Source organism: Engystomops pustulosus, chromosome 7 (genome assembly GCF_040894005.1).
Source record: "Engystomops pustulosus chromosome 7, aEngPut4.maternal, whole genome shotgun sequence".
NCBI lineage: Eukaryota > Metazoa > Chordata > Amphibia > Anura > Leptodactylidae > Engystomops > Engystomops pustulosus.
Genome location: NC_092417.1, coordinates 126420037 through 126434818, shown reverse-complemented (window position 1 = coordinate 126434818; position 14782 = coordinate 126420037). Strand labels below are relative to the sequence as shown.

At 44.6% G+C, this 14782-nt stretch overlaps 1 protein-coding gene across 2 annotated transcripts in view; it reads right to left on the bottom strand.

The window, feature by feature from the left end:
• EDC4 (enhancer of mRNA decapping 4) overlaps positions 1-14782 on the bottom strand; it is a 688366-nt gene that overhangs the window by 104237 nt on the left and 569347 nt on the right. For both annotated transcript variants that reach the window (XM_072117764.1, XM_072117765.1), the window contains exon 22: positions 13007-13162. In XM_072117764.1, coding sequence (XP_071973865.1) covers positions 13007-13162 — 156 coding nt within the window. The remainder of the gene's footprint in view (positions 1-13006; positions 13163-14782) is intronic.

Below are 14782 nucleotides of genomic sequence, written 5' to 3'. Positions count from 1 at the left end.
TGGGAGAGGGGAGAGGCTGTAGAGTGCGGTGAGCTTGATCAAGCTCCACTGGAGAATCGCCTGGTACTTCCAGGACCGAATTAAAGAGAAGGCGGAGCTCTAAATGAAGCTGTCTCGATTATACAGTTTCCGGGAGCCCGCGGATGCGGATATTGTTCCTTCTGCCCCTGTTCTCTGCTTCGTCTAGCTGGTCAGTGAGCTGTTGGAGTTGGAAGGAGTGAGCGGCAAGGGTCGCTTAGTGGTTGTCAACTTGTGCCTGTATGGTGGCCTGTGTATTTTCCACAGCAGACGTTCTGGCCTGTATTTGTTGGACTTCCTCCCGTAGCACCGTTATCTCGGCACTGTAGGACTGCTCGAGGCGAGACACATAACACTCCATATCCTCCTTGGTTGGTATGGCCTTCAAGTGCGCCTTAAGCGAACTCAGCTCCGCTAGGCCCTCCAGGCCTTGGGCAAGTAGAAATGACTGGTGAGCTTCAGGTGCGGAAAACATAGCTATGGGGGAGGTTCCTGCGCCCTCAGGGCTGAAGGCGAGATGGATCGGTGATGTGTTTCTCTCCGGTGTCTGGGAGGCTACAAATACCCTTGGGGATAGGGCCGGGGAATGTAAGATATGGGGTTGAGATGCAATGCTCCATGGCATGAGTGGGTCCGGATGGTGGAAGTAAAGGAAATTAGGGGAGGCTGCAGGGCCATCTTGCATGGCTGAAGGATAGGGCACTATCCGTGGATCTGGGCTAGTTGAGAGCCGGGGAGGGCCACGCGTATGCGGGAGCTGCTGAGGCACTTACAGGGGCCCAGCATCAATGTCCTGGGAAGGGGGGGCCGACAGCCAACTTGACCCCCCCGGGAAAGGTCAGCATTGGGAAGGAGGTTACCCCCGGGTTGGAGTTACCCCAAGGCTCCCGTAGTGGGGAGAGGGAGACAGACAGGCTTTGGGACTGGTCCCCTAGTACCTGTGAGCCGGCTGGGGAGGCAGTCCGGTGGACCTCCGCCACCACCTGTATAGAGCGCCCCGGGGTGATCATGGGCTGTGTAGGGGCAGAAGGCGTCTGAGACTGGACGGTATTGCTTTCCCCTAGCCCAGGGTCTGGGACTGTAAGCAATGAGAGGGCTGGCTGACCTAAGATGTCCTTTGGCCCTCGGCCTGCGTCCGCTCCCTCATCCATGTCACAGGTGGTGATCTCCATTGGTGGTGCTGTGGTGTGTTGCATGGCCGCGGCCGTCCCGGCTTCTCCACTCCCAGCTGCCGCCTCTTCCTTCTTCAGCGCGGAGCGCTCTGGCGCAGGCCACGCCACATGTTCAGCAGCCATGTTTAGGGTTGCACGTGGCCGAGCGCCCGTGTCGGGAGGCGGAGCGTCCATGGCAGCGGACGAGGGGGGCACTGGATTGCTCGGGGGATCTGCCTGAGCTCCGGTTCGCGGGGATCGGGGGCTCTTGTCTGGCCGCCGCCATCTTTGTCTTCACTGGAGTCTCCGCTGCCGAGGTAAGGAACCGGGATATTCCCCTTGTAGCGGGCCCGGGGCAGGGTCGGTGCAGGGATCGGGGGGTTTCCCCTCTTCTTTGGACCCATGACCATCGGTAGCCGAGTGCTGGGTGACGCTTGCGGTACCGTGGGGCCCATAACGGAGCAGGAGCTAGTGAGCGGTACGTCTGTTCGCCTCCATAGGTAAGCCACACCCTATTGGGGGCACTTTTTAACACATTAAGGACACAGTCTAAAATGGCCTTCAGGACACAAGCCTATATTTCAGACCTGATATGTATCATTTTGTTGATAGTAACTTCAGAACACATTAACTTATCTATGTTATTTTGAGATTATTTTTTCATGACACACTGTGCTTTATGTCAGTGGTAAATGTTAGTTGTTATGATTTATGTTTTTTTATTAAAAAAGGGGAAATATAGCAAAAAATTAAAGAAATCTGAAATTTTCTTAATTTAACATGTTTTTTTTTCCAGACAGACAATCTTACCATCCAAATTACTTAATTAATAGAAGTTACCATAGCTCTTTCTTATATTGTAATAACTTTGTAAACATTCTTAAATTTGGAAACCGTGTTTATGGACTATTGCAATTAAGAAAGAGGTTTTTAAAAGACTTTGCAATAAGAAACCACCACAAATGCAGAAATGCCCCCATCCAGCTTTTCAAAACCACTTTTAGAAAGTTTTTAACCCTTTGAGTGTTTCACAAGCATCGTATTAGTAAAATTGTCAAAATTAAATACAATGGGTTGTAGGAAAAAACACACACCCCACAATTCTTCGTGAGCACGGAATTACCCCACATGTGGGTGTAAACTGCTTTTAGGGCATAAAGCAGGGCACAGAACAGAGCAAGTACTGTTATGAGTGGGTAGATTTTCCTGAAACAGTGTTAGGCCACCATCATTCAATTACAAAGACTCTGGGGAATAAGAACATTTAAAAACCCCAACAAGTGACCCCATTTTGAAAACTACATCCCTGAAGGAATTTATTAAGGGGTATAATGGTCTTTTCTACCGCCTCTGTGTTTCACAAAAATGAAAATAATATGGAAGTAAAATTTTGAAAAATAATTTTTTTCACTAATTTATTGATTTAGGCCAAAAATGTACAAATTTACAATGGGTTGTAGGAAAAAACACACACCCATTTTATTGCACAATTCCTCCTGAGCATGGAAATACCCCACATGTGGGTGTAAACTGCATTTAGGGCATAAAGCAGGGCACAAAACAGAGCGCCAATGAGCACCATTTGGCTACGAGTGGGTAAATTTTCCTGAAAGTTTTATGCCACCACCTTTCATTTACAAAGACTCTGGGGAAACAGTTAAAAACCCCAACAAGTGACCCCATTTTGGAAACTACACCCCTGAAGGAATTTATTAGGAGGTATATTGACTTTTTCTACCCCCTCTGTGTTTTACAGAAATTAAGAAGATATGGAAGTAAAACTTTGAAAAAACTAAATTTTTCACGAAATCCGGTAATTACTCACAGGTAATGGTGTTTCCTTGAACCACGACAGCACCCAACCAGAGAGAGGGATCCGCCTCCAGGGACATTTCTGACCACCGTATCCATTCAGCATATCTTCCAATGAATTTATCTCACACCACTGTGACACACACATAACACTGAACACCCAAGTGTGAGTAGAGAGAAAAGAAATCTACAAGGGTGGGAATAACCAGGGTGCTGTCATGGTTCAAGGAAACACAATTACCGGTGAGTAATTACCGTTTCCCCCTCTTACCACGACAGCACCCAACCAGAGAGAATAACTTAGTAGAAAATTAGGGAGGGATCACCGAAGAAAGAACTCTTCGCCCCCAAAAAAAACGCTCCTGTGCACCTGCTACATTCAATCTATAGTGCCTATAGAAAGTGTGGGGAGAGGGCCAAGTGGCAGCCTGACAAATCTGGTTAAAGGATACCTCTCTAATTTCTGCCCATGAAGAAGAGACTGCTCTGGTAGAATGGGCTTTTAGTCCTTCTGGTATCGGCTGCCCTGCTGCCACATAAGCTGAGCTTATAGTCTGCCTGATCCACCTGGCTATAACCATAGCTGAGGCTCTTTTCACTTTATTCTTGCCTCCAAAAAGGACAAAAAGACACGAACAATTCTTCGTGGCATAGATTCAACAAAGTGCTGGAAGCATTCCTCAAAGATTTTGGTCCATATTGACATGATGGCATCACACAGTTGCCGGAGATTTGTCGGCTGCACATCCATGATGCGAATCTCCCGTTCCACCACATCCCAAAGATGCTCTATTGGATTGAGATCTGGTGACTGTGGAGGCCATTTGAGTACAGTGAACTCATTGTCATGTTCAAGAAACCAGTCTGAGATGATTCCAGCTTTATGACATGGCGCATTATCCTGCTGAAAGTAGCCATCAGATGTTGGGTACATTGTGGTCATAAAGGGATGGACATGGTCAGCAACAATACTCAGGTAGGCTTTGGTGTTGCAACGATGCTCAATTGGTACCAAGGGGCCCAAAGAGTGCCAAGAAAATATTCCCCACACCATGACACCACCTCCACCAGCCTGAACCGTTGATACAAGGCAGGATGGACCCATGCTTTCATGTTGTTGACGCCAAATTCTGACCCTACTCATCAGACCAGGCAACGTTTTTCCAATCTTCTACTGTCCAATTTCGATGATCTTGTGCAAATTGTAGTCTCAGTTTCCTGTTCTTAGCTGAAAGGAGTGGCACCCGGTGTGGTCTTCTGCTGCTGTAGCCCATCTGCCTCAAAGTTCGACCTACTGTGCGTTCAGAGATGCTTCTCTGCCTACCTTGGTTGTAACGGGTGGCAATTTGAGTCACTGTTGCCTTTCTATCAGCTCGAACCAGTCTGCCCATTCTCCTCTGACCTCTGACATCAACAAGGCATTTCCAGCCACAAAACTGCCGCTCACTGGATGTTTTTTCTTTTTCGGACCATTCTCTGTAAACCCTAGAGATGGTTGTGCGTGAAAATCCCAGTAGATCAGCAGTTTCTGAAATACTTGGACCAGCCCTTCTGGCACCAACAACCATGCCACGTTCAAAGGCCTCAAATCACCTTTCTTCCCCATACTGATGCTCGGTTTGAACTGCAGGAGATTGTCTTGACCATGTCTACATGCCTAAATGCACTGAGTTGCCGCCATGTGATTGGCTGATTAGAAATTAAGTGTTAACGAGCAGTTGGACAGGTGTACCTAATAAAGTGGCTGGTGAGTGTATGAAACCTAGAAACTAATTTAGGTAAAAAAGCCGGGTCAGTCATAAGTACCACGTTGTCATCTAACACTCTAAGGAAAGGTGCCTTACAGGATAGAGCCAAGATCTCTCCCACTCTACGAGCTGAAGTGATTGCTACCAAGAACACTACCTTAAGAGTTAACCACTTTAACGGACATGACTCTAAGGGCTCAAAGGGGTCTTTTAGTAGAAATTTAAGACCAGATTGAGGTCCCAGGGGGACACCGTACATCTGCTAAATGGGGTCATACAAGATGCTGCCTTTATGAACCGGGCTATCCAGGGATAAAAGGCTAAGGGAGACTCGAACAGAGAACTAAGGGCCGAAATCTGCACTTTAAGTGTGGCCGGCTTTAAGCCTTTATCTAGGCCTGCCTGCAGAAAATCTAGTATCTTAGCCACATTTGGATGAGCTAAATCTATCTTCTCTGGACTGCAGAAATCTGAAAACACTCTCCAGACCCCAAAACAAATCTTAGAGGTAACTACCTTCCTACTCTTTTGCAGGGTTGTAATTACCTTATCTGAGAGACCTTTCTCTCTCAAGATGCGCCTCTCAAATTCGAGGCCGTCAGATGGAGATTTGCAATCTGTGGGTGGAAGACTGGGCCCTGGGAGAGGAGATCGTGTCTCTCTGGAAGGATCCAAGGATCTGACACCGATAGCTCCCTCAGTATCGAGAACCATGCCCTCCTGGGCCAGAAAGGGGCTATAGGAATGACTCTGGCCTGATCTTGACTTATCCTCTTTAGAACTCTCGGAAGGACAGACAGAGGTGGGAATGCATACGAGAGGCTGAAGTCCCATCTTATCGAGAAAGCATCCAGACTCAACGGTTGATCCCTCGGGTCTAGGGAGCAGAAAAGCCTGACCTGTCTGTTCTTCCTTGTGGCGAACAGATCTGTCTCTGGTTGGCCCCAGAGTTTGGTTATTTTGGAGAACACATTCCGATTCAGGGACCATTCCCCCTGTCGCAGAAGATGACGGCTTAGGAAGTCCGCTTCCAGATTGTCCTTGCCTCTTATGTGTATTGACGACACTGATCTTAAATTGGTCTCTGCCAGCCCGAAGATCTGATCCGAAAGATTCGTTAGAGGCTCGCTCCTGGTACCTCCTTGGCGATTCACAAATGCCACTGCCGTCACATTGTCTGAAGCAATCTTCGGGTCTGTCCCCCGAATTACTGGCAAGGATTGTTTGATCGCTTCTAGGATGGCCTCTAACTCTCTGTAATTTGAAGACATCCTTTTGGACTCTTCGCCCCATGTCCCCTGGAACAGGAGGTCCTTTACCTGGGCTCCCCAACCCCAGGAACTTGCATCCGTGACCATAGATAGGGTATTCTCCTCTCTCCATGGTTTGCCTACTTGGAGGTTCTCTTCCTTTAACCACCATCCCAGAGATTCTAAAATCTTCTGAGGAAGCGTGATCCTGCAGTCTAGACTGGATTGGTTCCCGTTCCAGTTCTTCAACATGAAGAGTTGTAAAGGTCTTGCATGAAACATTGCCCAAGGTACTGCTGGGATTGCTGCCGTGAAGAGACCCAGAATCCTCATAGTCTCTCTTATCGTAGGGGATAAAGGGGAGAAAGATCTTTGACTTGGCAGGTATAAGGGAGGATTTCTTCAGATTCACCATCCAACCTAAGCGATGTAAAATTTCTAGCACCACCCTTATCTGGATCTCCAATTTCTCCACTGAGCTTGCTATTAGTAGAAAGTAGTCGAGGTATGGCACAAAGGTGCCTTCATGTTTCCTTATGTAGGCTCCCACTTCGGATACCAGCTTCGTGAAGACTCTTGGAGCTATAGCGACTCCAAAAGGGTAGTGCTCTGAACTGAAGGTGTTTTATACTGCCATCCAATACTACCGCCACTCTCAGGTATCTCTGACTGTCTTGGTGAATAGGGACGTGGTAGTATGCATCCGCCAGATCTATGAGGCCATATAACAATCCTGAAAAAGTAAGTTTACTGTTGACTTTATGGACTCCATCTTGAACCTGTCTACCCGCAGGTAGCGATTCAATGGTTTTAGATTTATGATGGTACGGAGGGAGCCATCTGGCTTCTTTACAAAGAACAGGGTTGAGTAGAATCCTGTTCCCTGTTCCTGAAGTGGCACCTGGCTGAGCACCTCTTTTTCCAACAAGGACCTCACCTCCGCTTTCAGAGCCTGTTTTGCTATTTGTCCGGACACAGATGTTATCCTGAAACATTGTTGGGGGGAGTGGGGGGGGCTTGGATAGGAAAGGTAACTTTAGGCCATCCTGGATAATTCCCTTGATCCATTCGCTCCCTGTGATCTTCCTCCACTCCTCCTTGATCAGAGAAAGTCTTCCTCCCACAGGTCCCCTGGCATCATTGCTGACCTTGGCGTTTACTGGAGTCCTGAGGTCGAGAGAACATGAAGCCTCTAGATTTTCTAGAGGATTGCCATCCCTCCTTTTTATCTCCGGATCGCTGGGGAGATCTAAACCTCCTTGTACTGGGGAATCCCTTTTTTCTGTCCGCTGCTTTCTCTAAGATGTTATCTAGAGCCGACCCAAACAGGAACTCTCCCTCACAAGGGATACTGCATAAATGGTTTTTCGACGCTAGGTCACCTGCCCAATTCTTTAGCCATAAGGCCCTTCTAGCTGAATTTGATAAAGCCGCTGACCTTGCTGACAACCGAAGAGCGTCCACCGAGGCATCCGCTAAGGCGGCTGAGGCCTTCTGCGCAGTGGTGACCTCTGAAATCCTATGTGATCTTGAAGCACCTGTCTTAATTTTCTCCTCCAGCTGGGAAAGCCATACAAATAATGACCTGGAGACGCACGTTTCAGCAATATTAGGCTTAAACGTGCCTGTGGCAGCCTCCCAGGAGTGTCTCAGAAAGCTATCTGCCTTCTTGTCCGAATCTTCAACTGGGAGAGCGCTTTTCCTGGAAACCTTTGAAACAGCAACATCCACTTTCGGCGCCTTATCCCATATCTCCGTCTCATTTTCTGGAAAAGGATACTTCCTTTTCATCACTCTGGGGACAAACACCTTTTTGTCTGATTTCTTCCATTCCGCCTTGATAAGGGAAGAAATATTTTCATGAATGGGGAGAAAACTTTTCTTCCTTTCCCCTTGCCCCTGGAACATGACGTCCGTGACCGAACGTTTCTCTCTCTTCCTCCAACTCCATAGTTGCTCTCACTAGTTTTATAAGATGGTCGGTATCTTCAATTGGGAACAACGGCCTGCGTGACCTGTCCTCCTCCTCTGACTCCGACGACTGCTCGTGGCTTGAGTCCGAGTCATCACAATGAAGGAAACCAATGAAGGAGATGGGGCGGTACGCACCTTTTAAAGTTTGGATTTCCTGTCCCTGGAGGCGGATCCCTCTCTCTAGTTGGGTGCTGTCGTGGTGAGGGGGAAATATTGATTTAGCCCTAAAATGTACAAATTTACAATGGGTTGTAGGAAAAAAACACACACCCCATTTTATTGCACAATTCCTCCTGAGCATGGAAATACCCCACATGTGGGTGTAAACTGCTTTATAGGCATATAGCAGGGCACAGAATAGAGTGCCAACGTGCACCATTTGGATATGAGTGGGTAAATTTTCCTGAAAGTCACACCTTTCATTTAAGACGACTCTGGGGATGTATGGTAAGCGCGGAAACATTCTTTGATGCACAATCCTGGCTTATCTGGGTAAGTGAGTGTCGCATTGATAACCGGTATCAATATATGCATTTTTTGTAAGGCCGTCTTTTCTATTCTGTGTGTGGGGGTGGAAGGATCTCAGATGGGAAATGTTGTCCCGGCACAATTCTGCTGGCGTGATTAGTATGGGATGTGCTCGCACCCTCTTCACCCTCTCGGAATAGTAATTGCTTAATTACTTTTCTTGGTATGCCAAGTAGGTTACTTGTTGCCGGTTCTTGCAGTAAATGATAAGTGAATTATACAATGCAGTTTGCACTATATGCAAATGGCTGTAGCATTTGATCGGCTAAATCAACCCCTCCCATGTGTTGGCTGTACTCCTGTATGCAGACTAGCTTGAGGACTGTGGCATTGATTCCTCTAACAGAGACAGGGGTGCTGTAATCTGCATGGATAGATGCGAGGACAAGCACATCTCTCTTGTCCTTATATTTTGTCAGCATGATGTTACTCTGACATAAGGACTTAATCTAAGGTCCGATAGATTTTTTGGGAGGCCTCTTTGATTCCTCCTTATTGTTCCACAGGCCACTGTTCCTTTTTCAAGGAGGCTCTGAAAAAGAGGGACACTTGTATAGAAATTATCTATGTAAAAGTTTTTTTTGGGGGGGGGCACTCAGGTACACAGATCTGGGAGTCCTTTCCCACATAGATATGGAATTTGTAGGTGTATCCGCTTTCATTTTCACAGAGCTTGTAAACTTTGATCCCGTATCTAGCTCTTTTGCTTGGCAAATATTGCCGAAATTTAAGCCTACCTCTAAAAAGTACAAGTGACTTGTCGATGGCTATATTTTTTTGTGGGGTGTAAGCCTCCATAAATTTCTCATTAAAATGAGTCATTACTGGCCTAATTTGGTACCATCGGTCTTGGGCATGGTCACCAGCAGCAGGACACTGACTATTATCGGTCGCTGTACATTGGTGTGTGGTATAAAACATCACTGGACCAACATGATCGGATGCTAGGCTTTTTAACAAGTCCCATATTATTAACCCCCCAAAAAATTTTTTTAAATCTGTGGCATTAGTGGGGTACCAACACTGGCTTCTAGCATAATAAAATGTGGGATGACCGGCCAGAAACTGTTCTGCATACAGATTTGTCTATGTAACCATTAGGTCTACAAATTCCTCTGTAAATATGTTTTTTTTTAAATCAAGTTCCTTGTACCCATCTGTATAAATATTTATTCCTGGGTTGAAACTGAATGCGGGAATTTGGGGAGAAAACATATTTGGGGGCTCCCAACTGGGGTCACTTGACTGCTCTTTACTCTGCCTACTGCGCCTTTGTGAGGGTTCATCACTGTCACTAGAGGACATTAGAAAGTGTTCTTCATCACTTGCAGTGTCTGTATCTGAACACATGTAGGCATAGGCCTCATCCGCATAATACACCCGTTTAGCCATGCTAGAAACTATATTTTTTGTAATTTTTTTAGTTTTTTAGTATTTTTTTTAATAGTTTTTTTTTATTTTATGACAAAACAAAAAACTAACTGAAACGTCCCGTCCTGAAACACAGGAAGGGATACAAACGCTGAAGATCTGTGTAGGTGTAAGTATATGTAATAATGTACCCCTACAGTACTAAACTGATACTATATCTATAAAACTAGAAACTATATATTTTTTTTAGTATTTTTTAAATTTTTATGATAAAACAAAAAACAGTAACTGAAATGTCAGCACAGGAAGGGATACAAACATTGAAGATCTGTGTAGGTGTAAGTATATGTAATACAGTTTAGTATGGTAGGGGTACACACCTACAGTACTAAACTGATACTATATCTATAAAACTAGAAACTATATATTTTTTTTTGTTTAGTTTTTTAGTATTTTTTAAATTTTATGATAAAACAAAAACAGTAACTGAAATGTCAGTTACTGATGCTTTTGTGTATTCAGTATATATATATATATATATATATATATATATATATATATATATATATCCCTAACCACTAACCCTAATCACTATATATATTCAGTAGCCCTAATCACTAGCCCTAATTACTATATATATATTCAGCAGCCCTAATTACTACCTGTAATTACTTGCCCTAATTACTAGTCCTAATTGCTAACCCTAATCACTATTTATATTCAGTAGCCCTGACCACTAGCCCTAATCACACCAAAAAAAAAATAAAAATGATAGTTGTCACACCGAATTAAGATATCGAACAGGGGTGTGGAGGGGTCGGAGTGGGTTTTGGGAAGTATTTGGATGTGAGGGGGCACTTTTGACACACTGAGGGTACAGAGCTTCGGTTCACGGCTCTGATCCTGTCACTTCTGTCACGAAATACAGAATCAGACCCGGGAACCAGCTCTCCCCTCCCTCTTTAACAGTGATTGGTCAGGCTGGATTCCCTGACCAATCACAGTTATCGTCGGGCAGGGAAGGCTGTGATAGGTCCCTGGTCCGATGTCCGTGACAGCTGTCGTCACGGACTTGTCACCATGAGTTTACACATGGTGACAGTTTCAATGTATGACAATATAGATTGTCTTTTTGCGCGAAATACCCACGGAAAAAGATGATCTATATCGCCTTGTGTCGCTAATGTGTTAATGGGGAGGAGGGCGCTTTATAATTAAATGTCTCTAATTTTAACTGGGCAGCACTGTCTCTTATTAAGTGTGGGGGTTTATCTCAATGTCTTTATGTACATTACAGGATATGAATGTAGTCCAGACAGGGAAAACAATTGCTATATACTGCCCCCCAGCAATCACTATATACAGCTCCCCCAAGCAATCACTATATACACCTCCCCCAGCAACCCTTATATACAGCTCCCCCAGCAACCACTATATACAACTCCCCCAGCAACCACTATATACAGCTCCCCCAGCAACCACTATATACAGCTCCCCCAGCAACCACTTTATAAAGCTCCCCCAGCAACCACCATATACAGGTGCCCAGCAATCACTATACAGGCAGTCCCCGGGTTGCGTACAAGATAGGGTCCGGAGGTTTGTTCTTAAGTTGAATATGTATGTAAGTTGAAACTATATATTTTATAATTGTCGATCCAGACAAAAAAATGTTTGGCCCCAGTGACAACTGGAGTTCAAACATTTATTTCTGTTATGGGACCAAGGATTATCAATAAAGCAACTTACAGCTGATTATTGCAATCTGGGACTATAGTAAAGCATTCAGAAAACTTCATTTGAGGTCAGAGGGATCTGTCTGTAACTGTGGGTTGTCTGTAAGTCGGGTGCCCTTAAGTAGGGGACCGCCTGTATACAGCCCCCCAGCAATCACTGTGTACAGCCCCCCAGCAATCACTGTGTACAGCCCCCCAGTAATCACTGTGTACAGCCCCCCAGTAATCACTGTGTACAAGTCCCCCAGTAATCACTGTGTACAGTCCCCCAGTAATCACTGTGTACGGCTGTATAAAGTGATTACTGGGGGACTGTAACCGTGATTACTGGGAAGCTGTATACAGTGATTGCTGGGGGGATGTATACAGTGATTGCTGGGGGACTGTACACCGTGATTACTGGGGCGCTGTATACAGTGATTGCTGGGGGGCTGTATACAGTGATTGCCCCAGCAATCACTATATACAGCTCCCAGTAAGCACTGTATACAGTCCCCCAGAAATCACAGTATACAGCCCCCAGTAAGCACTATATACAGGTCCCAGTAAGCACTATATACAGCTTCCCAATAATCCCAGGAGGGGGGATCCAAGCTCCATCTCCAATTAAATTACCACTCTTTAACTAACGACCCTGCTTCCTCCACTAGAGGAGCATCTGTCACATGAGGGTCTCAATGGTAGTGCCCTAGAGGCAGCCAGCCACGATTTTTTTTAAGAGAATAAGAAAAAAACATGGACACAGCTATATTCACGGTAAAATGGTGTAGACACAGAAGAAAAACTGTTGATACATGGACTGCATTATAATATATATATATATATATATATATATATATATATATATATATATATATACACATACAGAAAAACGTATTTGTATGTTGGTGTGCGTTTCTTTTTTGTTCTTTTTTTGTGCGTTTTGTGTATGTGATTATTTGGATATGCAGCATCACCAGTCTACATGGTATTTCATGTGATTAAAAAATTTAGAAAAAAATAGAGTTCATGTGCTTATTCATCTATGGAACCTTACTGTTTCTTTTGAGAAGGAATTAAATATTGTTTGAATAAACTCATTTTTTGTCATTTTATTGGACTGCTACATCAGTTTCGGAATTTTGTACATTGAGGGTGAATTATTGGGACATTGAGAAATTATTGACACACATAGGGGAAGATTGATCAAGCTGTCTGAAAGTCAGAAAATGTATAGTTGCCCATGGCAACCAATCACAGCTCCCCTTATATTCCAGAGCACTGCTAAAATGAAAGCTGAACTGAGATTGGTTGCCATGGGCAACTAGAAATATTCTGACTTTCAGACAGATTGATAAATCTGCCCCATTGTGTATTGACTTTTTCAAATTTGTTTTTTAGATAAACTGAAACACACACAAGAGTAATATTTTACTTACACGGAGGAACTGACTTCTTTAACTCTTCACGCACTGTTTTGTCAAGTCTATTTGAGAGTGAGCCAGAGAGACAGTGCGAGAGCTGCTGTGAAAGGTATTCTTGCAATTGACCACTTCTCTGTTGTCCATCACTTAGGATTCTGTCTATTCTCCTTTCTGTAAAAACTGCAGTTAAGGGTTTTTTCATGAAATTATTTTTTTTAAAAAAAACATATCAGATTACATACTGATTACAAACATTTTATATTTCAGAGCTAAGCAGACAGATAATACTCCCATGGGTTGGATATCTGCAGTTAAGCCTTGGTCTTAACAGGGTGATATCCTTCTTCCATAATAGTTTGCTAAATAAACTACTCAAATTCTATGGAAAAAGAAGAATGGGGGATCCCATGGTGTTAAATGAAATGTGTCACCAGGGACCCAATATTCACTAAAGACAGGTTTCTAAAACCCATCACATGTACAATTTAAATATGCCTTTGTGCTTTCTCTGAGCATTTTAATTACAATATTTGTGTATTTAACTTACTTGGCTTGAGTTGGATCCATTTAAGAAAAATAAAATTTGTCTAGTCTGGTGCTCAATCCAAATTCCCTTCATGCAAGCTCCTCAGCTCTAAACCCTCAAGCCCTCTTTTCTGCTTACAAGCAGAAAAGAAGAGGGCTTACAAATGAGGTGTGTGGATGAGTGAGGAAGGATTAAGCAACAGACTAGTGTCTTTAACCCCTTCTCAATGGGCAACGGGAAGTGACTTAACGACACATGCCATACTATAATGGCGTATAGTAGGTGCTGCCTCATGTTAGGCACCAGACAGAACGGTGTCAATTGCTTATTGCAGCTGACACACCCCTCTAACACCCGCAACCAGAGGTTCCTCCCACTGTGGTTGTTAACCCCTTACACGCCGCAATCAAACATGACTGAGGCAAGTGGATCAGATCTCATGTGGATTGTATTCCCCCGCGGCGCTTACCGCAGGGGGTCCAATCCTCCGCTGGCAGCCCGGCTGTCTGCCAGTGCCAGCCCCGGGGCTATGAGATCTCTTCCACATCCTCAGTGTATTACATTACACAGTGCAATACATCTGTATTGCACAGTATAAGCTGTATTTGTGAATTACCTATTCACAACTAATAAAGTACAAAAAAACACTTAACCACAACAAAACCCTTGGTATCACCACGTCTGTAACAATCTGTACAATAAAACATAATCATAACTCGACCCACCCGGTAAATGCTGTAAAAAAAAATACCCCAAAAAATGTACATTTTTTAATCAAATCGCTTTATAAAAAATGTTCTAAAAAGTGATCATAAAAAGCGCCTCACGTGCCGGGGGGGGGGGAGGGTTCACTGCACCCCTCTGTCCATGTTTGCCGTTACTGGCTAGTCGATCAGCATAATGGGCATCCCTGGGGTAAATGAGAGCAACATATGGCGATATTTGCTGAAGTCATCACGCCATCTCCCAGACAGCTCTGATTGACCAATCTGTGCACCCACTGCTGGATTTTGCAAACTAGGGTCACTTCTTTAAAATGTGAAACACAAAACCCGTCGGGTAAAAGTTCAGCTGACCCCACAATGTGATGGTCCTATGTCCTTTGGTGTTAGCCTTGGTGCACGATACCAATGAGACCACCGTGAAGTCCCAAAACACAAGAAGCAAGTAGTATTTCAGCACTCATGAAAGGCCACCCAGGTAAATGTAGATAAAAGTCTTCATCTTTATTGGCATCTCAGGAACACAGTACAAGTTAAAGCTTA